At 42.7% G+C, this 25,459-nt stretch overlaps 1 protein-coding gene across 4 annotated transcripts in view; it reads left to right on the top strand.

The window, feature by feature from the left end:
- pde4ba (phosphodiesterase 4B, cAMP-specific a) overlaps nucleotides 1-25,459 on the top strand; it is a 164,895-nt gene that overhangs the window by 128,683 nt on the left and 10,753 nt on the right. For 3 of the 4 annotated variants that reach the window (XM_070960293.1, XM_070960294.1, XM_070960295.1), the window contains one exon: nucleotides 18,383-18,495. In XM_070960293.1, the coding sequence (XP_070816394.1) occupies nucleotides 18,383-18,495 (113 nt within the window). Of the gene's footprint in view, nucleotides 1-18,382; nucleotides 18,496-23,505; nucleotides 23,755-25,459 lie in introns of those variants that run through there. The other variant, XM_070960297.1, reaches the window with a different exon arrangement.

Raw genomic sequence — 25,459 nt, 5'->3', positions numbered from 1 at the left:
CCAATACAAGAGCTTTGACTTATATCTCATTATCTTATTTTATCAGTGTAGAATTTTAAAGTTGGTGGAAAAACAGAGAGACAAACTTCAGCTGCATCAGGAAAACAAAGTCAGGTCTTCATGGCTCAGTGGTGCCTCCTCCAAACATTCATACTTCTAGTGCAAAGCTTGTTATCATTTCATTAATGGTAGGTGTGAGTTTTTGCCTGTTTCTGCTTGGTGAACAGTGTATCTCATTTAGGAAGGCCACAGTGTCAAGCTCATTATGAGGGTCCTGCTGTTTCAGAGCTGCTTGACCTAAGGTCATGTATTATCCTCTTCAGCCCTCCATTGACTGCTCATCTCTCATTCTCACGCCCTCGCTGTAGTGTTTATACTCAGATGGACACTTTGTGTTTCTGCGATCCCCTCGCAGATGAGAATGGACAATGATGCACTCATAGCAGTGTCCTCAGCTAACTCATCAGTGCACTGTGGCAGAGCGCTGCAGAGTGCAGGACCAATGGGACTGCAGCAGATTGGGCCTCACTTTGCGTTGTGTACAGTGAGCAGTACATTTTCTGGCTCAAAACATACTTGCAGAATTGAAAAGTGGATTAATCTTGGCTCGAATTGGCTTTATTACTTTCAATCTGGCTCACAGACTTTTCTGCACATTGTGCTCGCTGACCACAGAAAAGCCAAAACTCATGGAAATCCAGACAATTTATGTAATCCATGCTTCATATCATCCATGTTTGAGCTGAGATAAGCTGCTGCTCTACTTTTATTTATGAATCAATCAAAAATGACTGTCCGGTCAGCATGTGTTTGGAACGCAGCAAGGAAGATTTTATAACAGAGACTGATTTGATGCATTAAGACTGAAGATGATGTTTGGGTTGGGATGAGGCTCACGCCCAGACACTGCTGCCCGCTGACAAATGCTGTTAGATTTTTTTAATAACTCAAGATTTCCATTACATGGAATTGTAATCAAAGTTTTATGTCATGACACGCTCTGTAAATCTATCACGGATAATCCTGGAAAAACTTGTTAGTCAGACCACTTTCGTTCGTCACTAAACCCTCTCTTTGTCATTATGCTTATTTGGGATGGCCAGAGCAGCAGCGTGCTAGAATTACTCTTGATTTATTGTTCAGGTGTGAAGGTTTATTCCTCCGAGCAGCAGCCAGACCAAACCAGATTAAAATAAATAATACTTGTCATCTGTATAAATGACTAAAATGAGTAAAGTTTGCATGACAAGCGCCCTCATTTATAAATATGTTGTTACATTTATACTTGAACTCAGTCTTAGGATCATTTCTGATGGTGCTTAAGATTCAATTCATAATAGATGCTCTGCATAAAAAAAAGCTTTAGCTCAAATCGACTTAAATTGACATCACCCGTCTTGCAATTTCTCCTTCTATGATGCCAGCACAGATGAGGGTTTGGTCAGGAATAGCCATAGACCAAAAGATGAGATGACGCAGATGGTAGAGGAGACTTAAACCAGGCAACATGTATTATGTGGTGGACTAAATAGTGAATTGAAAAGCAAAAGCCAAAAACACAGCTTGGGAGTGTGTCGCCGCTGAACGAGGTGAAAGACAGAACTGTGGCTCGTATTAAGAAATGGTCTGACTTTAAACTGCAAGAGAAGAAAAGATTATCCATACATAACCACAGCATAAAGGCAGCAGGAGGGGCCTGGCACGCCTGAGCTGCACCAAATGGACCAGTGCATGGCAAACACTGGCTCAAGTTCACCACAGGCTTGGGCTCATATGCATCCCAGAGTGCAGGAACTTCACCTGCTTCAAGTCGAGAGTCAAAGTTCTAGACTTAGGCTTAGAGAGGTTTTATAAATAACTGCATGAATTTCTGCTTAAGACATACCTAAGATCAAAACTGATCATAGGTCAGTTTTATAAATGAGGCCCATGGACTATGTGGCAATGCAAATTACGACTTTTGTGTTTGAGGATTGAAGGCATAATTATTCAAGCGTGATGCCACAAAAGAGTGGAGCTTGGTTTTGAAGGATGGGTCAGTAAAGCCAGCGGTCTCTGTTGGTGGTCTAATCTTAATTGTATCAGTTTCTGATAAGAAAACAGTTATATGAATCATTTTAAGTCACTATCAGTAATCTGTAATGATTTGTTTAAGCCACTGACGAGTACTGCCACCCTGCTGATCTGCGCCTGATCAGAATATGTTTCTATGGTTTGTTTTGTAAGACACTGACTTGACATTGAGCTATTTTGTCGTTTGCCTGAGAAAGAAAAAGAGATGACGAGAGAGTTGGCTTCTTTTGCTTTATTTCCATCCATTGTAATCCTTCCGGGCAGCCACACTGCTTGTCCAAACATTATCATTATCATCTGTGCTCCGTGTCACACACAGAAAAATACCCTGGAAACACGACCGATGAGCGAGAGCCACGGCCTTGTATTAAACCACACAAGTCATCACACTGTACTCTCTCTTTCCCTCTACTTTGACTATTGCCTGCCAGTAACACTGACTCGCTCCTGTGAAATGTAATGCGTATGCAACCCTGGCTATGCACAGCTTGCATGTCCCGGTTATTATACCCCTGTTTACCCAAATGTCACCTTCATTAGGTGAAGTTGTGACTCTACCTGTGTATGTACGATATGTAAGTGAGAGAGCTGCCATCTGTGTGTGTGTGTGTGTGTGTGTGTGTGTGTGTGTGTGTGTGTGTGTGTGTGTGTGTGTGTGTGTGTGTGTGTGTGTGTGTGAGACAGATGTGGGGAGCTATATGTTTGCTCTCAGTGAGGAGGTGAGGAATATCACTACAGTCCTCCAAACCACCTGCTCTCCCGCTCTGCTCAGATCTCACCGTTGTTTATGTGATTGGACTCTTGGAGACAAGGTGACGTCAGCAATAATATTTTCTACCGGAGCTTCTGTATCACACAGGTTACAGTAAGTGTTTGTCTTTGAAGGCGTAACAGCGTAAGCTTGCCACAATATCAGTCCCCTTACTCACAGCTTAGTCCATATGACTAGTCAGTCAGTGGAGATTAAAAAAAGGCGTGTTTTTACTTGTTGTGGAGACCAGGCTGCGGTGAAAAGTCAGGTTTCTGTTCTTCATGCGAAGAACAAGCGAGCTGATGGGTTGTGGTCACGGCTCTAGGCTCAGTTTAACTCGTTCCCATATGCTCTTAATTGCGTCCCACTGTCCGTGTCTTGTGTCTCCTGTGTTTTCCCTCTGTGCACATGAAGACACAGAAAACGGTTTTGATTCAGGCTCAGATGAAGCCAGTGCACAGAATTATGTGATTGAAAATCACATATTTATGACAGATGTTATTTGTGGGCCATGTGTTTTGCACTGTAGCAGAATATCAATTGAAGGTGTCCACAGGATTTGTGTGAAATAATTTGTTTATTTTTATTTTAATGGGGTCAGCTAAAGTCATCTAAATGAATGGAAGATGTTTTGGCTCTGTTTGGACTCCAGGATGTTGATATCATGATATTAATGGCTGTAACAGAGAGAGTGATGCTAGTGTAGTTGAATCTAACATCTAACACATTGGTCCTGAGTTAACTGCCTCCAAATTACTGAATTCCATGAAATTGAATACAGATATTCATTTTTCCAAACAGATGAAAGCTGCTGGCTCCTCACATTGAAGAAATGCCAGTGTCAGTACTAGCAAGATACAGGAGGAGAGTGGGACAGCAATCCAAAGATGATGGTGCTGAGCTTCTTTACCGATGTTCGTTCGTTTGGTGAAAGGTGGAGGAATAGCACACCCCGAGGAAAAAACAGCATCTGTCTGCAGATGCTTCAAGATATTAAAAAGTATATCCTAATTTAAGTAAAATTATTTCATTTCTATGGGACTTCAGGATAATCTCTCCATCTTCACTTGTAGCTCATTTATTAATTCCTAACAAAGTCATTGACTTTACATCTATCTTTTATTCTGGCAGCTCAGCCCTGATATTCGCATGAAAGAGTTATGCAAGTGCCTTAAAAAGGATGCTGTTTTCTGCCTTTTGCTCCTTTCCAGGAAATTGGTTCTTTTCTTTGTAGTTGGTGATTGATGGGTTGGCAGCTGCTCAGACCCTGAGAGAGAGAGAGAAAGATGAGGAGAGGGAGGGAAAGGTATGGAGGGATATGTAAGCCTATTTGTACACTGGAAATTTGTTGCGTAAGAGCTTTGCTCATTACCACATTGTGATGGAAAGACACACTTATATGTCAATGCCACCCCAGTACTCTTTGTCCTTTGGACTTCTGTCAGTCTTGCTCTTATTACTGGTGTTGGCCTTGACTTGCATCGCTTTCTTTGCTTTTGTTGCATAAGATTATATACCATATATATAATTTACATGATGAAGTTTTAGTGTGAGAATGTGCCTTTTGTTTGCCAAGCTGTCTGTTTGCACCTCAGATGGTAACATATATTTACTATTGTTACATCAGATGAGTAAAGTAAATGAAATGGCCTTTCATATGTGCTGAATGTACACTAAGCAAGTATGTACCTATGTGTCCTTGTGCTTTAGTAATGTCATGACATTAACCTGACGTTGCATAAGCTTGGCGCCTGGATTGGGTTGCATCAACTATTTGTACGTTAGGGCCGCAACTAACGACTATTGGAGATAGTCGAATAATCATTGATTATTGGCATGAATAATCGACTTTTTCGATTACAAATCACACAGTTACTTAATGGCTCCTATTTAGCTATCAGCTTTTGAGTTTATTTTTTGAGGATGTTAATTAGCATCATGTGCTGAAACATAACTTAAAAAAAAAAAAAAAAAAACAATTTAAGGGCCAAAACAATGTATTAAACTTAATTGCCAATCCTTTGTTTTATATCTGCATGGAAAAAATGTATTTCAGAATTGCTAACCGTAACTAGCATTGTCTGGCACTTTAGCATAACATTTTGGATTGTTTTGTCATTTTTGGAAGTTCATTGAGATCTGGGAATGTGTGACATCACAAAAAAGGGGACAAGAAACATGAGCAGACGATCATATAGGTTTCAAACAACCGCCTGAGTTAGTCAAACGTGTTAATTATTACTTTAACTCACCGTTAAAAACATCTATTTATCAACCAGCTTTGTGACTCAGCTTTGATGTACGATACTTGCTTACAGTTTTTGTTTGTATTGAAGGATTGTCACTGACTGAGTGTGCTTATTTTTGGTTCAACGTCAAAGAAAAGTGTTTTAGAAATGTTAGCTAAACTGCTGGCTTCTGTACAATGTGTCTGAGTGTCTGACCGCTTATGTTTGTTGCCTTGTTGTCAGGGACTTACATTGTTCTAGATCCTACAAATGACTTTGAACCAGCATGTAATAAACCAAAGATTTCCTATACATACATAGATACATTATGTCCACACGTGTGCCATAGTGTGCGTGTTGCTACAGAGTTGTTGTGTCGTGTCAAATAAGATATCGAAAGGTGCCAGCTGAGTGCCATGCCTTGACCAGCATTAGGTCACATTTCACTGTCCCCCTGCCCTCAAACTGGAATGTCAGTCAGGTGCCCTGAGAGGATGAAAGAAGGTTGGAGGTTTCCATACAGAGTGACTGACATCTTGAGCCTTTCAGAGTAGCACAAACAGCCAGTCTACTGACAACAAGAGAGAATACACCAGCACAAGTGCTCTCTTTGTTTCTCTCTATCTTGAAAGAATTTTCTTTTAAACTCAGATGTAAGCTTCTATTGTGGTATTTGTGAGTTCATGGTTTATTGAAAGTAATCCCGGTATTGGAAGGCGGCCAGAACCGACACGCCTGGCCCCTGCTTTACAAGTCTCCCATGTCAGAGAGAAGCTGCAGTGCCAAGTATTTACCCTACTCAAAGCTCTCTATACCCCACTGGCACAGACTGCCAGAGCTCCCAGCCAAGGGAGATCCAGAGCTGACTTTTGGGAAAAGACCCCACTTGCTTGTGTGGAGTTGTGTGCGTGTATGTTTATATGTGCTTGTATATGGGAAGACGTGATGCAAGGGTTGGATGAGTCACTAGGATTAGGTTATAATTTGATTCTGTTTGCTGATTTGACTCTTTTAATTGGCCTTGTAACGGCAGGTCTGTTGGATTTTGCAGCTTGCAAACAAACCATAACAAACCGTATCTCTGTGTCCTCTCACTGTGATTGGTTGACTAAGCTACGAATCATAAAGCGTACAAATGTCTCTTCAGCTTGTGACTTTTAGACAAACCAGCTCATAGAACAGTTGTTGATTAAGTTCAACTTTCTGCCTCGGTTCACACCTGCTTTGCAAGCGTACAAATGGTGTTCTGTGTCAGTGAAAAGCTGCTGCGGATTATTAATACTGTAGATGTATCAGAATCTCAATAGTAGGTTTGTGACTTTGGTTCATCGCAAATACTTTAACTTGTTTTATGCAATAGCTACCCTTCAAAAAAAAATGTTTTGACTTATTAACTTTTTCAGCACAGTTCAATTTCTCTCACCACCTTGAGAGCAAACACGTTTTTGGACTGTTTGTCTGTCTGCAGTCATCCACGGTTCCATCCAATCATGTCATCCTCACATATCGCACAATGTAAGTCATGATGTCATTCAAACTCTGGGAATCAGTCCTCACACATTTGATGTCAAGAGCAAACAGTCTGAGTGAAGTGTCTTCAAGGGGCTCACAGAGCAGAACCAAATGTCAAAACAGCCATAAAGTATTCTTACTGTTATTATCTTCTTATTATGTACAATCAGTTTAAGTTTCTACTTGTTTGCTTTGCTAGTTAGTTTATTTTGATCCCGTGTGTCTCAAACCTTTGCTGAACGAAGGAATTATATGTGTGTGGCTGCAACTGTATCGATTAATCTTCCGATTATTTTCACAGTTAATTGATTAATGATTTTTGTCCCTCCACCAGTCACTCAAAAATATTGGAATCAGTGTCATCGAAGAGAAACAAAAAGCAAACACTTGCTTTTGAGGAGCTTGAACCAGAGAAAGTTTGAGTATTTGCTTGAGAAGCTGAAATAGTTACTAAGTTATCAAAGTTGGAGTTGATTAATTACTTCTAACTGACTTATCCGTCAACTGAAGTGCCAGCTGTAAACATTGTGTATGATTTTGAGTGGGTTCATTTGTGGCCACCAACACACGTCACTCCACACAGTGTCAGTGTCACTTCCCTCTTTTGATGAAAGAGAATGGCTCTTCATAGAAAGGTTTTTAATTGATCTCACTTTGGTTTTCTTCTTCCTTTTTCCCCTGTAAAAACTACAAATACGTCGGCACTTCTTGCTAATGAGACTTTGATTTCCCTGAATTATTTCAAAGGCTTAAGGGTTTGTGCCACGCAAATGTGTCACCCTCTGTCAGCAAATGTACAACGAATTTCCAAAGATTTGTCAATCTGTCACTCGCCTTTGTGACAAGGGGAGGATAGCAAATAATTTCCATGTGTTTTTATGCTTTTCCAGCCCGACACGACTCCACTCCAGTTATTGTTTTGTTGCTCAGCTTTGCAGGAGTCCAATTCCATGTCGGGTTTTCGCTGTGGCCTGCCAGAGAGAGAGAGAGAGAGAGAGAGAGAGAGAGAGAGAGAGAGAGAGAGAGAGAGAGAGAGAGAGAGAGAGAGAGAGAGAGAGAGAGGGTTCAGAAAGCTGGAAGCATGCACTCTGCAAGTATTTGAATTATGCCATTGACGTCAGCACAGTCATAAAGTAGACGGCTGCCCTTCCCCTGAAGTATTCCCCTGCCAGCAGGCCTGTTCAGCTCAGCGCAGATGGATTCAAATGCTCTCTGCTTCACAGACCGGCTCTTTTGTTTGGGTATTTGGGAAGCATTCGCCCCCCCTCCCTTCCCCCTGCACCAAAAACCACCTCCATCACCACCCTCTTTGTTGAACCGGACAGAACACTGCCTTTTAAAAATCATTTCAACAATAAAATACACCACTTCAATTAAAATGATCCTGGTTATTATCAACAAAGAAGCAAAACAGCTGGATCACATGGGCTGCTTATCATACGCTGTGGTAGCCTTGCAGATTTTTTGGCAGAGGTAGGATCCAGATATATTTTTTTCTGAAACCGCTGTTGAGCCATGAATGCCATATGCCTATTTAGTTGTTACTTCGGGGGGACTTGTATGTAATCCTGATTCAATCAGGAAGTTTCATTCAGCCAATATGGACAAACACAATCAATCTTATTGTGCATGCTCACCAGTGCCAATAGTCTTCATTGGCTCAATTTGATTGTGTTATGTGGTCTGGGATACACACAAACACACACATGTACGCAGACACACTGACACACCATGCTTACCCATCAAAAGGACGCATGCTGTTTGAGGTCATCTGAGGTTTGTTTCAGCTGGTCTTCATATGTTACTGGAGACACTGATCCTTCGTTGCACGCACATCCCTTCGTCATACAACCCCTCTGGTGCCTTTTCCTCGCTCCACTCATCAAGTCTGCTCCATCCGAACTGGACCAGCCCGGCTTGGCTCCGTTTCGAGGTCTGCACACTAAATACGGTCAAGATAATGTTAACAAGACAGTCATGTTTTTCTTGACCACAGTTCAACAACAGCTGGAAAAGTGTTAAGACCAAAATGATTTCTTGCTTGGCCTCAGTAAAATGCTATTCAGATATCAAAGCCAAGAAGCAGAAGAAGTGTGAGGCTGTCTAGTTGTAGCCCACTGAGATTGTTTACTTCCTCATTACTGGAAATTAAACTTGTAAAAGTGATTTAAGCCCTGGTTTAGCAAGTTCGTAGGAGCTGCTACGCCTTCCTTCTTTTCACCACCACCAGGCAAGCGGGCAGGTAGGGCGGTGCAGGCAAGTTTTTTTCTATGTGGTTGAGAGACTGATCCGTACTGTTTGTGAGTTCCCTGAAATACAACACCCTGTGCAGACACCCGATCATACACCAACAATACACACAAAAAAGAAACAATTTAACTATGAAGCCTACCTACCCATGGTGGAAGTACAAATACAAATAGTCAACAAAATGTGGCAGGCAAACCGCTTTGCCTCAGAGACGCTCCCAGTCGGGTTTGCAGCCGCGGAGAGGACAGAGCAAAAAGGCATGGGGACGGGCCTGGTGGAATTTCAGGGTGGTTCGCATGAAAGACGAGGATTGTCACTGTGTCAACAAATCGAGAAATCATGGACATGGAAATGACTTGGACATTAGGGATACAGTAATGTGTAGAAGCCATTTCCCCGGTAACTAAGCATGGAGCGCCTGGCATTTGGGAGCTCTTGTCTGCCTGTCTGTTGAGATGAGGAGCACAGTGAGGCCCTGCAGATCCCAGCGGGTCACAGGCAGGGCCTCACATACTGTCTGAAAACACCTTCAGGTAGGTAATGTCTCCCTGGGCTAAGCATTAAAACTGTTCTGTGTGTGAGGCTCTGCTCCTCGACCCCCCGCCCCCCCCCCCCCCCCCCCAACCATCTTGTGACATGTGTATGACAAGACAGTAAAGCACTGTGTCTCATGGGAAAATATGAGGTAACGTATTCCATCAAGCAGTCCCCTCTTTATTACAGAATCGCATTTACCCCTCTCTCCACCAGCTGCATGCGAGCCCATTCTGATTATGCAAAAGTTTTCCTGATGATTGTAGAAATCTGTCCTCACCCATGACATCACGTCCATCACTGTACCAACAGAAAACCTCTGTAATTTTAACTCTAGACATTGAAATCTAAAAAAAAAATAAAAAGAAAAAAGCATCAACCTCGACAGACGTTTGCTAACTGGGTTCATAGCTCCTCTCATCCATGCTAATCAACCCCAGGGGCAAATGCCAGTCAGTCTGACAATGAGGCTCATTCAGCTCAGTCAGTGCTGTTGCTCCCAATGTGGGAGTTCACCTCAGGTAACACAGACAAAGCCCGCTCTGTTGCTGTGTGTTTGTGTGTATGTGTTTGTGTGTCTACATGTTTGAGGGTATAGAAGTTGAGGAAGGCCATGTGGTGAGAAGGAGTGAAACAGGGAAGAAGAGTTTCTGAGAGCAGGAGTCAAAACAGATGGAGAGAGCAGCTCAAGGACAGGACGGTGTTTCACTCACAGGTCCTCTGAGCAGAGCTGCTGATAGGATGGACAGACAGCCCCGCTGACGTCTGTTCTATCAGAGAGTGAGAGAGATGCAGAAACAAAACATTCAAGATTTTTACACCAGAACATGACGACCAGTCAGATAGCAGTGAAATACCACATGTTAGACTGAGGCTGATGCCTCGTGCCTCAGTTAACCTTCAGGCCCTGTGATATCAGACTGTCTCTGAGCTCAGTTCACTCCTCACGTTATGTTCCTCACAGTCACCTCCCACAGGCATAAATCACTCTGTATCTCCCTGTGTGTGTGAATAAAGTGCACATGCGTGAATCGTGTATGTGTGCATACTGTGGAGAATCCACAGTCTGATCTATGAGGCATGACTTGGTATTTTTTCTAATCAGTTATTTGTTTAAGTCACATTTATTGTCAGTGCTAATAAACTCTTCCCTCAGCTATGGTGTAAGAAATAAGTGTGTCTGTCTTGATAGAACTTAAATTCATAGAAGACCAACAAGTACACCAAACAGCTTTTTGGGACTGAAATTAATCCGGGATCTCACACACATTCGCTCCAGGCAGGATTAAAATCACAGATGAGCACATTGGCACATACTGTAAAATCCCCCAACCTTCTCAAAAAGAATCAACCCTGTTTGAATGGGGCTTAAGAGTTCTTAAGGATTCTGAAAGGGATCTGGTATCACTGTCCACCCTTTGGGAGTTGTTGCGTGCTACCCAGATTTATAGCTTTCCGTGTAGCTTTCCCACTGAGTTCTATGGTGAAACAAGCAGGAATGTGTACATGTGTATTTTCTGGGGAGGACAGGGAACGCTGTGTCCAAGGAGAGTCGGGGGAAAAGAGCAAGCAATAACCATAAGAGGGACAGAAGCACACGCATGCATGATTGCTACATGTGAACCAGTCAAAGCACTTTTTGTTCGGAGTTTTGTGGTCAGAGCTGACTTTATTACAGTATAAATACAAGCAGAAAAGACACAAATCAGACCAGAAGTCACATGAACGTGAATCAGCTATATTGTTATTCTATCAAGTTAAATTGCAACGGTCTACCCTGTTGCTACACCACAAACACATTTTGCTGGCTTGCATGCAAACAGCCTAGCAAACATTCCTGCTGAGTGCCTGTAATTTTTGTCATCACACTTTCCATTTTCTCTGTCATTTTTCAAATATAATTCACCTTAATTTAAAGGAATAGTTACACATTTTGAGAAATACATTTGCCTTCTAATTTAAGTGTTAGATGCAGATTGATCTAAAGTTCCTCTGAAGCCCACGATACAAATTTTAATCCTTTAGATGTCAGTCCTAGTTGATTTGACGACACATGGACTTACTGGTGGTAATAGCTAACGTGGTTTAATGCTACATGTTACATAATTCTAGGGGCAGCAAAAGTTGTTTTAAAAAGCTGATCTGATTTTCTGAGTGAACAGCAGTGAACAGCAAGGCACAGTGAAGAGTTTCTAACCTCACTTAGAAGTTGGAGGTGTGCAGCTTGCAGCTCTTTGTCTGCAGCTCACTGTGGCTGCTCCTTCTTGTTCCATTACCCAGTTAGTAATACTGAAAATACAGCAAATGTTGCATTACTTTCATCAGCAGGTCATAGGCCCTTAACCCTTAACTTATTCGGTGATCTTGACAGATTTGTTTAAATGAAATTCTTTGAGATTGTAACTTTAAGCTGTTTTGTTTTTTTACGGATCCAGGCTAGCTCTTTCCTCTGTTTCCAGTCATTATGCTAAGCTAGGCTAATCTACTCCCATTTCCAAGGCATACTTAATGCACAGCCACGAGAGTGCTTTTGATCCTGTCATTTAACTTTCAGTAAGAAATTGCTCAAAATGTCAAACATATTTCTTTAACCAGACATTAAGTCCCCCTGAGGTTAGTGGCCTCCGATGGAGACCAGGCCAAGATGGAATCATAGAAAGTTGTAGACAAAACAATAAACACTTTCTTAAATAGACAAATAATATTAAAACACACAACAAAACACAGGTTTAAAAGAGCTAAGAACAGATAGATGAATACAGAGTATTCATAGAGCTATTTATCAGCTTTCTCAGTTACATTTCCTCCTGTAGACCCTTTAGGTGGCTGCAGCAGAAAACATGTTGGACACAGCAAATATACAGGACAAGCTTGTTCAATATTTGTACAATGAAGCAGTTCTGCTTTAGCCGTTATTGCCCCATCACAATTCTTAACGTGTGAGTCAGCATCCAAAAGGTGTCCGCAGTGCTGCTCCTGAGGGGTCACCACATTAAAAAGACACCACTATGTTTTACCAATACTGCATCCCAGAGCGATAAATTCGCCCACAATGGCTCCATTTCATGTTCCCTGCAAATTCATATGTGGTGAACCATGTGCAAAGCCCCCACTGCAGAACAGAATGTCCACTCGTTATTTTGCTCCCTTTTATAATTCACAACCACAGGGAAACAAAAATCCTGATACCATCATTATTGAAACATTATTTGTATTCCGCCTCCCTGTAAATCAGATAAATGGACTCTAACGAAACACAGACTCATGATGTCATTTTGTCACTTCTCAGAATCCGGCTCACAGAAATTTTTCAATCCACAAGCTCCACCACCACCCTTCTTCCGTCCTTTCAAAACGCTTGTCAGTGATGGATTTTGCAATGCGGGCGTGTGAAGTCATCATTCGGCCTGCGTGAAGTGAAAGAGCAGCACTGCCTCACATACCACCGCTGGTCTTTGATAGGAACTGTTGTGTAACCGAGTGGAGGGTTCCGGATCAGCTCTGTTTCTTGTAAAGCAAGAGATGCCACTAAAGAATGGCTCGCCCTCTCTGTCTCTCTGATTCAGAAACCTGCTGCCAATCGACCTACGTCAGAGTTTGGTCTCTCTTCATGTGTGTGGTCTGTTTACGCTGGTTCACTGGAAATGTGGCACCTCACCCTTCAAACCAAGATGTTTACATGATGAATGCTGAGGCAATAAATTAAAACCAGAAATTAGTATGAGAAGGAAAAAAAAAAAGATTGTCCCCCGATGACCTCTTATTCTGTGTGTATGTGGGTGTACTTGTACTTAATACATAGTGAGGACTGCAAGATTTTCACCACAGAGTGAGGACATTTTTGAAAAGTTTGGCTTGTCTTCACAACTTCAAAAGGCTGTTTGAAAGTTAAGACTTGGTTTTTAAGGGTCAGGTTGGAACTAGGTTTGGGTTGCAAATGTGTGTGTGTGTGTGTGTGTGTGTGTGTGTGTGTGTGTGTGTGTGTGTGTGTGTGTCTGTCTGTCTGTCTGTCTGTCTGTCTGTCTGTCTGTGTCTGTGCCTGTGGGTTATCTCTGCTGATGATTTAACCTCCACAATGAGATATAGATTTTGGCTGCTGATAACTCGCTGTAGCCCTCCTGCTCTGCTGCATCTAGCATCACATCACAGGCAGGAAACTGACTATCCCCATGAGAGGATGACAGATGTAGCTGTCTCACACACATGCACGCATGCACACGCAGCTTCAGCTCCTCTGGTCTTGCGTCCCCTGGGCACACTTGTCTTTAAATGATCTGATGACAGCATATGCCATGCGCTGTATATGTACAAGGCTTTGAGTGTTTATGTTTGTGCACCTGCCGTTGCAAAGAAGAAATTGTCTCCCATAAAGTCCTGTGTCAATACATCTACAGATTTTTGAGAGAGAAGAAAGAGAGGAAAAAGAGCAACAGGCATTTAGAAACACCATTAAAATCTGGGAATTTAAAAATATTTAAACATATTAACATATAACTAAAATGCATCACTCTAACATAAAAATCTGTGCTCCTGTCCTCTCACTGCTGGACATACTTAGCTGTATTCACAGCACACGTCCGCGTATTTTAAATGCTGTTACTGAAGGTTTTTTCAGGTGACAAGTTTGCGCCAGTGATGTGTTTGTTGTATCTGTTTATCTTCAGCTGAACTGAACTAAATATTGAATGTAGAGAGAGACAGAGAGCGAGCTGACCTCATAGCTCTCCCTGCCTCTGCAGCCTGTTGGCCATGCCTCCCTCAGCTGGAAAGTACATGTTTGCATGCTTGTGTGTGAGTGCAGTAATGAGACATTTCAGTTGATGTAAATGTACAGTACACTGGTGTCTGTGTGTGTTTGTGTGAGTGCGTGTCTGACTGGATTATACATGTATATGTGTGTGTTTTCCTGTCTGCCCCTGTGGGACAGACACTGTGGGTCTGAGCGCTGATCAGAAAGGTCCTTGTGTCAGGGTGGAGGCGGTGGAAATCCCCTCTTACATTGTGATGTTAGTGTGTGTGTTAGCAGACATTTGGCTTTTGAGTGCTGTTTCCTTCGGTCCATTTGAGGCCATGACATACGCTGTGCAGACTCCTGTGACTGAAGTAATTGCTACTATGCAGCTAACGTGGATGCTTCTGCTCTTAAAACTGGTGAAAAGTCATGTCATGTCATGGAAAAGTTGGATTTTTTGTTATAAAAAGAATAAAACAGTAATGATGATTTGCTTAAAGAAATGTATAGATTAGTTAAGCTAAATATTAAACACAAAGTACATAGAATTAAGGCAGAAATCCCTCATCGTGGCCTCCAGCACCACGCTTTCTTAATTCACTCTTTACAGGCATTTCCATTGTTTCTCTAATCTTGCCTGCTGTACACCCTTTTAACCCTGCTGAGTTTTACCTGTTTTCAGATTCTAGGTTTAAATGAATTACATTATCCTGTCACTTCTTACTCAGTGAAATGAAAAAACAGCAAATCTGCTTTTCTTATTCTGCCTTACAGCAAGCCTCTGTGTCAAATTACAACTGCAAACACTGTAGCTCCAAACAGAGCTAAAAAAAAAGGTCATGTCTCACACTTATTTCAGAATAAAAACAGGCACTGTGTTTTGCTCACGACAGTCATTTCCATCCTATTCTCCTCTGAAGTGAAGTATTTCAAGCATTGATGTTAGATTTGATGGCTGCTGAAACTGTTGTGATAGTATTGAGAAATAACAAACAGCCTCAATGATTAGCACACAGATCTTTGGTTCTGTTTGACTGGTGGTAAACTGGGTCCAGCACTGGGGTAGAGGCTGCTATTGGCTTTGCTTGCCAGCAGGGCAGGGATCAGAGTAAAACTGTTATACAAGCATACTTAAGTGGATCTGGCCCCTACCTAGAGAATGGATTTAATATGTGGGGACCCACAAGAATTTGGCCCCGTGACCAGTTTGAGGTCCTGACTCACTAAACCAGATTTTGTACCCATTTTTGTGTGTTTTGAAATCAAAGTCATGGACGTGGTTCAAAGCTCAAGCAATCAATCTAGTAATTCAGTTTTGCCCCTGATGCAGCTTAATGGTGACACACATCAGTAAGTGAGCAGCATACCAGTCCAGTTTTAGAAATATTACTAGGTGCCCAGTAGTATTTTCTTGTAAACCAACAAAAGCTCTTTTACATTCAGCACTACTCACTCATATACACTGTGTGCGTATCCTTGTTGTCTAACGAACATGTTGAATGCATTTCCTTCCTTGTAAAATTGTGCAGAGCTGATTCTTGTCAAATGTTAGAATCCCACATTGTGTGTTTACTAGATTGCAGTCTTCTTCTTCCCTGCTGTTGCAGGCACATCTCTGCATATCTTGATGTCACAGCCACCGGTAGATGAGAGAAATAGTGTGAAACCGTTGGCAGGACTCCACAGTGAACCTTTAAATGTAGCAAAAAGGGATCAAAACACTTTGCCTGTATTCATCTAACACTGACCCAGAATCTAAACGTTAACTGATTTAAGCTGCTGAATGTGCTATCCGGCTTTTACAGAGCGTAATCTTTAGTTTCCACTTTTGGTATTCAGTGCAGAATTTTAAGCGTTGTGATTTGGGTGTTTCTTACTGAAATCGTCCTCTTGAGTTGACTTCTCTCCTTTAGTTTGTATGTACACAATCTTGTACCTTTCACTTTCAAAGATACAAATATTTTTTAAAACTGATGATTCAACTGTGAGAGCTTCATGCTCATCTAAACCTTGGATGAATGGGCGTCTCCTGGACACCAGGGAAAAAACCCCCAAAACAAAACTGAACAAAAAATCTGCCCGCACTTTACTCTGGAATAATCCTTGTGCATTTGGTCATCACAGTAGCTCGTGTGATGCTCTCTGCCTGAGCAGAGTTCAACAGTGAGCGTACAAATGAAAAGTGTTACAGAGAAAAGGAACTTCCTGTGATCTTCAAAAACACAAACCACCTCAAAAGTGTTGAGAATACGGGGAAGAAACATCTCAAATGAGTGTAAGCCGTTTTGACATCAGACGCTTGTGGAGTGAAACACGCACACACACACACACACACACACACACACACACACACACACACACACACACACACACACACACACACACACATTCCCTCTCTTTCTCTCACTCCCCTCATCAGAGCGAGGGAAGGCTGTGGGCAGAGCGCCAGGTGCCTCTCATGTTTGGGAGAGCAAACAGGCTCATGTCTTTGATGGCAAGGAGATCAGAGCAGGGGACACATTCTACGTGGCCACGCTAAGGTCGCCGCAGTGCACACCCTGCTGCCATGTTGTGCTCTGCAGCTAGGAGACCTGGAGTATACACAATGCAGGGGCAGCGGACAAGTGTGTGTGTGTGTGAGTCCAGCAACAGCCACCTCATCACACACCCCCTCTGCTTTCCAACAAGGCCTCGCTCCAACCTTTGACGTACAGTTGTAGTTGTCTGAAAAACAGTTCGACCACAGGAACAGGGTTGGAATGTTGACTCCTCAGTTCAGCAGTGGTTACCAAACACTCCCTCTCGTGTTTTTCTCTGTATCTGGTCACGGGCACTCTGGCAGTGTAAATACGAATTTCAATTTCAAAGGCAAGGTCTCCCATTAAACTGATCATCCCGGCTCATCTTCTTGACAGATATTTATTTACCATATAACTGAGTTTGTTTTTATCAATAAACCCATTAGTAGACAGAAAAGTAATCCGTAACATTTTTTGAGCAAAAATGCCAAACAGTGGGAATATCTGCTGCCCTCCATGGTCTTGTGTGATAGTGAACTAAATATTTTGGGGTTTTGGGCTGCTGGTTGTTAACTGAGAAAAAAATTTGCAGATGAATTGATATAAAATAATAATCAGTAGGTGCAGCCCTAATTCCAAAACTGTAATACATATAAATGTATGATAATTCACTTACTAAATATTTTACAAAGAAAAGACAATAGAACCAAAAGCAGCACAGGAAATAATCACACAATGACATAGTCACCCTGCTAAATACGATATCGTGGAAATGCCGTTTTGCCGTTGGTTAAATGAATACCCGAGCCAGTTCCTGTCATTTCGTCGCTGCGCTGCATTTATGTCTGTACTGTGGTTGTGTACTACGCGCTATAACCACACGTCTTTACAGCAGCTGTTATCATTTTTGCAGCAGACCAAAATGACAAATGTTCAGACTCTGCGTGGGCTCATTAAAACATCCTGGATCTTTGTCATGTGGGGTCCTACCAGAGACAGACAGGCCCAGGACCAAGTCTGTCTCCAGTCGTGGTCTAACTGAACAGTCTCACTGTAAAGTGCTGCTATTGCCCATCGTCAGTAATCACATGTGATTACACTGATTAAATGATGTTAAGTGAAGTTAAATCCAGTTTGTGTATGTGTCTGTGTATGCATGCCAGAGACAGCGCAGAATAAATTAATTGTTCACACAAAAGTGGTTTTGCATGACAAAAACTTGTGTGTGTGTGTGTGTTTAAGTGCAGATTTAGTGGTGTCTGTTTGCTTCCTGTGAGGTAGGGTAAAGTGTGTGTGTATGTGTGTGTGTGGCAATGGTGAGGGGGTGGGTGGGGGTATCTGGTTTCCTGCTTTAGAGGTTGACTTCATGTAAATGAGCCCAGGGCCACAGATTCGGGGATCAAGGGGGGGTCGCACACACGCACACACACACACACACACCCACACACAAACACACACGAGTGTGCAGCGAGGAAAGCTGAGCGTGTGTGAGCTCAGGTCCTACAGTAGTTTTCCTTCGCTCTACTGACAGCTGCGAGTTCCACCAGCTCGCCACAGCTACACCTCCTCATGATGAAGGAGCGCGGCAGCCGGGTGCCACCTCAAGCCATTCCCCCTCCTCAGCAGCAGCAGCAGCAGCAGCAGCAGCAGCAGCAGCAGCAGCAGGCACCCTGTGCGGGGCCTGTGGGTGGATGTTGCCTGGGAGTGGCCGGGCAGCGCTCGGGCTCCATGTGCACCGTCTGTTCTGACTGTGTGTCTCTGTGTGCCGGCTGCTTGTTGACAGATGAGGCGTACCAGAAGCTGGCCATGGAGACGATGGAGGAGTTGGACTGGTGTCTGGACCAGCTGGAGACCATCCAGACCTACCGCTCTGTCAGTGACATGGCCTCCAACAAGGTAGGAGAGGGTGCATCTTTGTTTTCTGTTTTTTCGTCCTGTTCCATCGTTAGTGGAGGAACGTTCAGGGGCACGAGGCTGACGCTGCCCTTGTTTGACGTCAGTCAGAGAAACTTTTTTTGAGCAGTGTTTAGAAAGAAAAGGTTCTGCTCTTCAAGTGAGCTCTCAAGTGTGCAGCAGCAAGGGACTCTGCAGGGAGCACTAATCCTTCAGCATAATAAACACATGAACGACAGTACACAGAGTCCAGACATACTGTCGAAAGCTGTAAACATACATGAACTTAGCGTGACCTTTGCAAAGTATTAAAAGTGTGAACAGGTACAGTAGGAAGGAGGCTGGTAGAGGGGGCTGCAGCGGTAAGCAGTGCTGGCATGTGTGCCGGGTGTCTGCACACTGGATGTTACTCATCAGCTGATTTCTGTCTAAAGCAGCATAAAGCTCAGCTAATTTCTGCTTAGCTTCTGTTTTTTCTGTATGACTCTCGTCTGTCTGCTGTGACAGAAGGAAGTATTGTTTTTCGTGTCTCTTTTCATCCTTCCTGTCAAATAACTTGTTTCTTCTGCATCATCGATTGTGTCTGATGTGCACCAAGCTTCAGTTCCTGGTTCTTTAATTAAGTAGCCCCGTATTCATATTACTCACTGGCAGAGCATGGTACACAGCAGTATGTGGCTGTCTCTTTAAGGTTTACTGCTTTGTTCATATTGGTTGCTTCTGCTGTGCATGTGCGAGTATTACTCAGTCGGATTTCTGGTTAAAGTTAGTTTTAAACGTAAAATAATTGGTTATTATAGTCATCATCATTACTAGTAGCAGTAGCAGTAGTAGTGTTGCAGGGCCCCTTAGGCCCCGTCAACGTCCTGATGCTGGCACTGTAACAGCCTTTTTAGATGTTTTTCAGAAATTGTCAGAAATCTGCTTTGGGTGCTGAAACTGTTAAAACAAAGCAGTTTGGTTTCTCTCGTGTTCTTTATTGCTCTCCTTCCATCTTTCCCGTCAAACTACTTCTCACCATCCACTGGTTATTCTATTTCTTCTGTGTCACTGATTGTGTGCGATGTGCATCAAGGTTTAGTTCCTGCTTCTTTATATAAGAACCAGGAACTTGACAGCATGACACAGAATGGTACCAAAATATGTTTGGCCCTTGTAGATCCTTTGAGCTTTCTCTTGATACTGACTCCCGATGTTTAGATCTTTGAATTAATGAATTACTCAAGCATTAACCTTGAGTAACTTTTTCCATTTCTTGTGAGTCACAATAACTTTTATGACTAGAATCATTACTACTATTAGTTTGAGAAAGAGCAGCAGTGGTAAGGACGTGACAATAGTCTGTGTAACAGGTCTTATCATAAAATCATGATCCATGCATCAGTCTTATATCGGTGGATCAATTTTACACCGAGCTGTGCTAGATCATGAACATATTATGAAAAGTGGGTGATGGACTTTCAGATGTTGTCATTCCAACAAAAGTTGCTCATCCAGCACATGAGCCAAAGAGTTCTGTCTCTTCCTGTTTTGCTTCCTGCTGTGTGGCCCATTAAACATCTACATTATTGACTCTCAATTGTCCAACCCTGGACTTAACATTCAGATAACATCATGCACATGAAATTAGTGTTTAATGCATTTTAGAAAGTTTCCAATTTTCTTTCTTTCTTGTTTTCGTTATACAGACATATCTTTTCTACAATGGCAGTCTATGGTGAAAATGCTTTTTGGGATGCAGGGGAATATTTTTATTGCAGTACCACAGTGCAAATGCATCCATGGGTGATTATCATGGATGTAGATTAAGAGAGCTAGATACGCCAGTCTTGATGCAGAATCCTGGTGGCCATTTGTGGTACTGCAATTAAAAAAAATCTGCTCCAGCCCAAATGTAATTTCCCCTGAAGACCACCATCAGAAAAGAGGCGCTGCCAACTGCACACAAGGCCAATTAGTCCTTCTATCATGGATGTTTAATCCATGGAGGTTTTATATGTATAAAACTTTCCCAGAGGAGAGAAAAACGTGTTTTAAAAGACTGCAACATCAACTTATGAATGTGGGAACAAGCACAATTAGTAATTAATTTCAGCAATTTTCTTTTGAGTGACTGGGCATCATCTTCGAGTCTGCTTCCCAGTTCACAGCTGCCAGAGTATATAACGCTTTACACAGCTGTAGAGGGTGGCAGCTTATAGGAAGTGACAGATTTCAGCTGTTTTGTTGACCGAAAGTTTCGCTATGAAGCACCAGTTCGTATGCTTTGCTTGTGGCACTGAAATGACGGAAAGCTGTTGCGTATGCTGAGTAGCAGCTGTGTGTAAGAGAGCCTGAAAACAGTTTGTCAAGTGAGCCAAGAGGATAAGCTTGTTATTTCTCATAAAACTGGACAACAGGATGCGAGGGATCCTGCAGTGGGTCAAACACAATAAACTACAGAGGAAGAGAGAGAACATTTGTGTGTGTGTGTGTGTGTGTGTGTGTGTGTGTGTGTGTGTGTGTGTGTGTGTGTGTGTGTGTGTGTGTGTGTGTGTGTGTGAGGGAGCATGCAGACCCTTGGGCAGAGTGACTCTCTCTTCCTGTCTCCTTCCTGATCCCCTGCTCTCCCTCCAGACGACAATAGGCATCCCATCATGCCCGTTCGAGTGGTTAATGGTCGTGTTTATTTATCCCATTGCTGTCGTCATCTGGACACACATCCAACACTGACAGGCAGCTGGACTGGTTTCAGTTAGTGAGGATGACCGAATCACAGAACAAATATGATTAAGCGTTTAAACAAACAGACGTTTAGACATGGATACACAGTAAGACTACAGGACAGCACAATCACACGGGAGAGACAGAGTAGAGGAGACAGTGCGTCCGTCGCAGCAGAATGACACGAGTCTTTGCTTAAAGAATGAAAAGTCACTGTACTTTTTTTCTATATTCATAAGCATGATTCACATCAACCCTTGTCTGAGTTCGTCTTATCTCACCCATTGTAATTTTAACACTTTTGCAATCACAGAAAAATTGGCAGGTTTGAGCCTAAACTTATCCGCAGGTGGTGATTGATTTCTGGAGCCTGCCCAGCTTGAGAAATTCCAAAAAATCCCAGCTATGGAATAATGAAGGGTTAGTTGTATCCTGCTTTTTCCAGAAAACACTGCGTTAGACATACACCTTCAGCTGCCAAGATAAGCAAACTGTAACACAATGCAACAGCACAAGAAGTTTACAGCAGTTTGACTAAAGCCGATTGATGTACATGGTCAGATATGGCACATTTTATTGTCACTTTCTTTTATTTAATTGTCTGTGATGACTGATGACCAACTATTAGCGGTGGTTGTACGTTTGTCTCTCAGTCAGCAGACTATCTCAGAAAGTTAGCCTTTAAAAGTAAGTTCAAATCAAATGTTTCTTTAGAAATTCAGGCTCCAATGTGAGTCTTTGCGTAGAGAAACGAAGAGTATTGGATGTGGCTGCTCTGCAGTGCAGCGCAGTGTGTGCATTGTGTGTTATGTCACTCTGTCATTGATGTGACTTCAGCAGGTGGGTGAGCCTGTCCTCATCTGTGGATAAGATACTGATCAGGAATCCTCCATCAAACATGTGTTTACCTTGCATGCATGAGCTGTTTATGCCGACGTGTGTGTGAGTGTGTTACGTGTCCATATTAACAGTCGGTTAATCCCTCTGATATCTAGGCTATCTTACCTGTAGCCTTGTATTTACAGTCAACTAAAACGTTACACAACTGCCTCTCTGTCATGAGGGTCCTTACACTCGGCCTGGTTTTATTAACAAGGACAAGTCAATTAGCTAATGTGACCCCTGCCTACCTGTTCCTGTATTTGGGATGGAAAAACTGTTATTCAAGCAGTGGCAGAGTATGAAACCTGAGTATGAGGGAGGTGAAACGCGAGAAGCTGCTGTTGTACCTCCAAGGTGAAGTGCAAGGGGCTGCTGCCGCCGCTGGCGGCTACGTTACCGTCCTCTCTGTTATGCATGGCTGACGTAAACGGGTCAAAGCCTGTTGTGAGTTCGAATGTTGTTCTGTGTCAAGGCTGGAGACCTTCTGCTATTTGAAAGTAGGGCTGAAGTGTTAAATTGAGCAATCAGTTAGTTAATTGACTGAAGCATTTCAGTGACCTACGAATTGTTGAGGCTATTTATCAAATCAAAGTGTTTGACAGCACAAATACAAATACTCATTGCTTCAGTTTCTTTTTTATATCAGTGCTGATTTCATTGATTATTTTCATCAATCTACAGATGAATCAATAGCAGAACAATTAGCTGATAAATCAGATACGTATAAAAGATCAGAAAACTTCACAGCACATGTTGACCTCATCAAATGTCTTGACCAACCACTCCAGCATATTACATTTACTCTAAGACCAAGAAAAGCAGAAAATTCTCATTTTCAGTCAATCAAGAAAATAATTTACAGAGTAAATATGATGAAAATAATTGTTAGTTGCCGTTGAAACCTGTTGATTGAGCTGATTTTTTGCTGCTGGGCTCCTGCCTGACTTGGTTCACCAGTGTATGTACAGTTCGCACTCCTACACTGTAATGGTGAAAAAGGCACATTAATAACTGGATCCTGGAGGACCGTCAGCTCATTTGTCAGCAGCTTTGCTCTGGTGTAAACCTTTTTTTCCCCCAAACTCAAGGACTCTTGAAAGTTAGACCTCTGCTGTGCCTTTAGCCATTTAACTTTCAACTGAACATATTTTAATAGCCAGGGGAAAAAAAAACAGCAACTGCCCCTGGCTACCTTTCCTTTTAGTTTTAGTTCAAGGAAATCCACTTTGTTCATCAAAACAGGAAGCACTCCAGTCATCAGAATGATGCTGATATGGACAGTGTAAGCCTCAGAGCTGTGACTGCCAGCCGCACGAGCAGTGAACAGCAAGCAGAAGGAGCACGAAGCTAGAGGCGGGACTACCCCCATGTGGGAGTGTGTATGAGGCAGAGGTGTCTCTCGCGCGCACACACACACTCACTCATTGCTCCACATACACAGGGTGTGAGGTAAAGCCTAGTCAGACCTCGCAGCCCAAAGTGAGTCACTGGAGCTGTGGCATTTCCCAGCGTCAGAGAGCCAAGGCTTGGTCCTTTTACTCACGCTGTAGTCAGACTGAGACAGACACTTTAACGGACGGCAGACCCCCTCTGCTCTGGCCTCTACATAGCAACATGGGAGCCTGCTGCTTTGACAAGAAAGAGAGGAAATTGGGGAAGCTAAATGGTTGGAGAAAGGTGAGTTTTCTTGGATTTTTTTGAAGAAAATTTGTAGTTAGAAATAGAGTCTGTAATCATTTTGGCTTTTCGAGGTGTCTTAATGAACTGTAGGGCTCTCTGTCTTGTGTGCTAAACTTTTGAGGCTTGCTTAACGTGGTGTGAATTCCACATGCTGTGGTCAGAGTCTTTTTTAACACGGGTTTTTGGTCCTTTTTGTCCTTTGTTGTTGTTCAAAGTCTTCAGAGCCGACACACGTTTCACTGCTGCAGCAGCTGAATGTGTGCTTTAGGGTCTTCTTCCTTTTCAAAGCATGTGATGTTAAGTTACTGTAGCTGCACCAAAGTGAGGGCTGTTGCCTTTTCAGTTTGTTCATTTTCTATTTCTACGTTTTCAGAGGATCATGCAAGATGCAGTGGTGCATGCTTCTGCTTTCGGGAACCCTTGTGCATCCTTTTGTATGAGGCCGAATTTAAAGAAGTCGAATGCACAAATTTACAGATTTGTGGATGTATTATAACACACGATGCTGTTTTGTTCATGGAATGGTGTTAAACTGATTTCCTTCTTCTTTACTGACTGATAGGCGATAGTAGTTGGTGCGTAGATGAACTGTGTAGCTACTGCTTGAAAGCAGGCGAGTAGAGCACAAATCACCAAAATGCAGCACAAGAAGCACAACGATTGTGTGTTTGTCTTTCTGTGGTTTTAAGAAGAGCCCAAAGTGTCCAAACACAAAAAAGGGGTTGAGTTTTTAAGCAAAATGACTGTGCATTTAAGGCCCTGGCAGGTGATAGGTGGTGTTTTTAAGCATAGTACGATAGTCTGGAGTTTTTTCTTCTTCTTTTCCTGAGAACCCAGGTCATCTGGGCAGAAAGAGAAGTGGCAGTGTGGTTAGATGCTGCTCAGCAGCTGGTGATGAAACAGGTGATGCAGAGAATAAAGCGAATGTTTCTGGGATTTTTTTTCCAAAAATTAGGGGAATACCTGCCATTATAACATGATGAAAAAAGACGTTGCTTTCCATGAGTCGAGGAGGATTTGGTGTTTTCATCATGTCTTGCGTCTTGGTCTTTCAACATCATGTCTTGGTGTAATTCTGCCTCTGTGGTAGTTTACATGGGAGTGCTTTCTGCTTTCAACCAGAACTCAAGCGGGCAGAGTTGCGCTGCTGTTAACTATTCAGCCAAAAGTGGTGTGCACACCACATCTGAGCGTGCCGAGGCCTCGAATAGCTGGGAATGATGGGAATGAATCACTCAGCTGAGAAATTGCCTGCTTACTTTTATCACTCCCCCCGTTTTTGTCTCCTGTTCTTAAAGCTGATTCAATGCATCTTACTGTGTGCTGTAGGTTCAGAGACACATTAATACACTCTCAGACACACATGAGCATGAGTGAATGAGTCAGAGGAAGTGAGAGGTTGTCAGGCCGTCTCTCAGTCGAGTTGTCTGCAGCTTCACCCGACATACGCATTGTTCATACGTAGGTAGGTTCCCTGATCTTCAGAGTTATGTCACTGCGGGTCTTTGCCATAACGCCAGTGAGACCATCTGCGTCATGTTTTTGCTAAAGTAGGTGGGAAATAAACCACAGCCACTGCAGGTTTGCTTCTGAAGAGAAAATGTTTGCATAAGCTACGTTCCACGCTGTGAATATGAAATTATGTTGATAAACTGATAGAAATAAGAAAATTCAGATGGCAGATAAGAAACCTTTTACAGTC

This window comes from Chaetodon trifascialis, chromosome 4 (assembly GCF_039877785.1).
Source record: "Chaetodon trifascialis isolate fChaTrf1 chromosome 4, fChaTrf1.hap1, whole genome shotgun sequence".
NCBI lineage: Eukaryota > Metazoa > Chordata > Actinopteri > Chaetodontiformes > Chaetodontidae > Chaetodon > Chaetodon trifascialis.
Note: the sequence above shows the minus strand (reverse complement) of the source record. Positions and strands in the feature narration are given on the sequence as shown.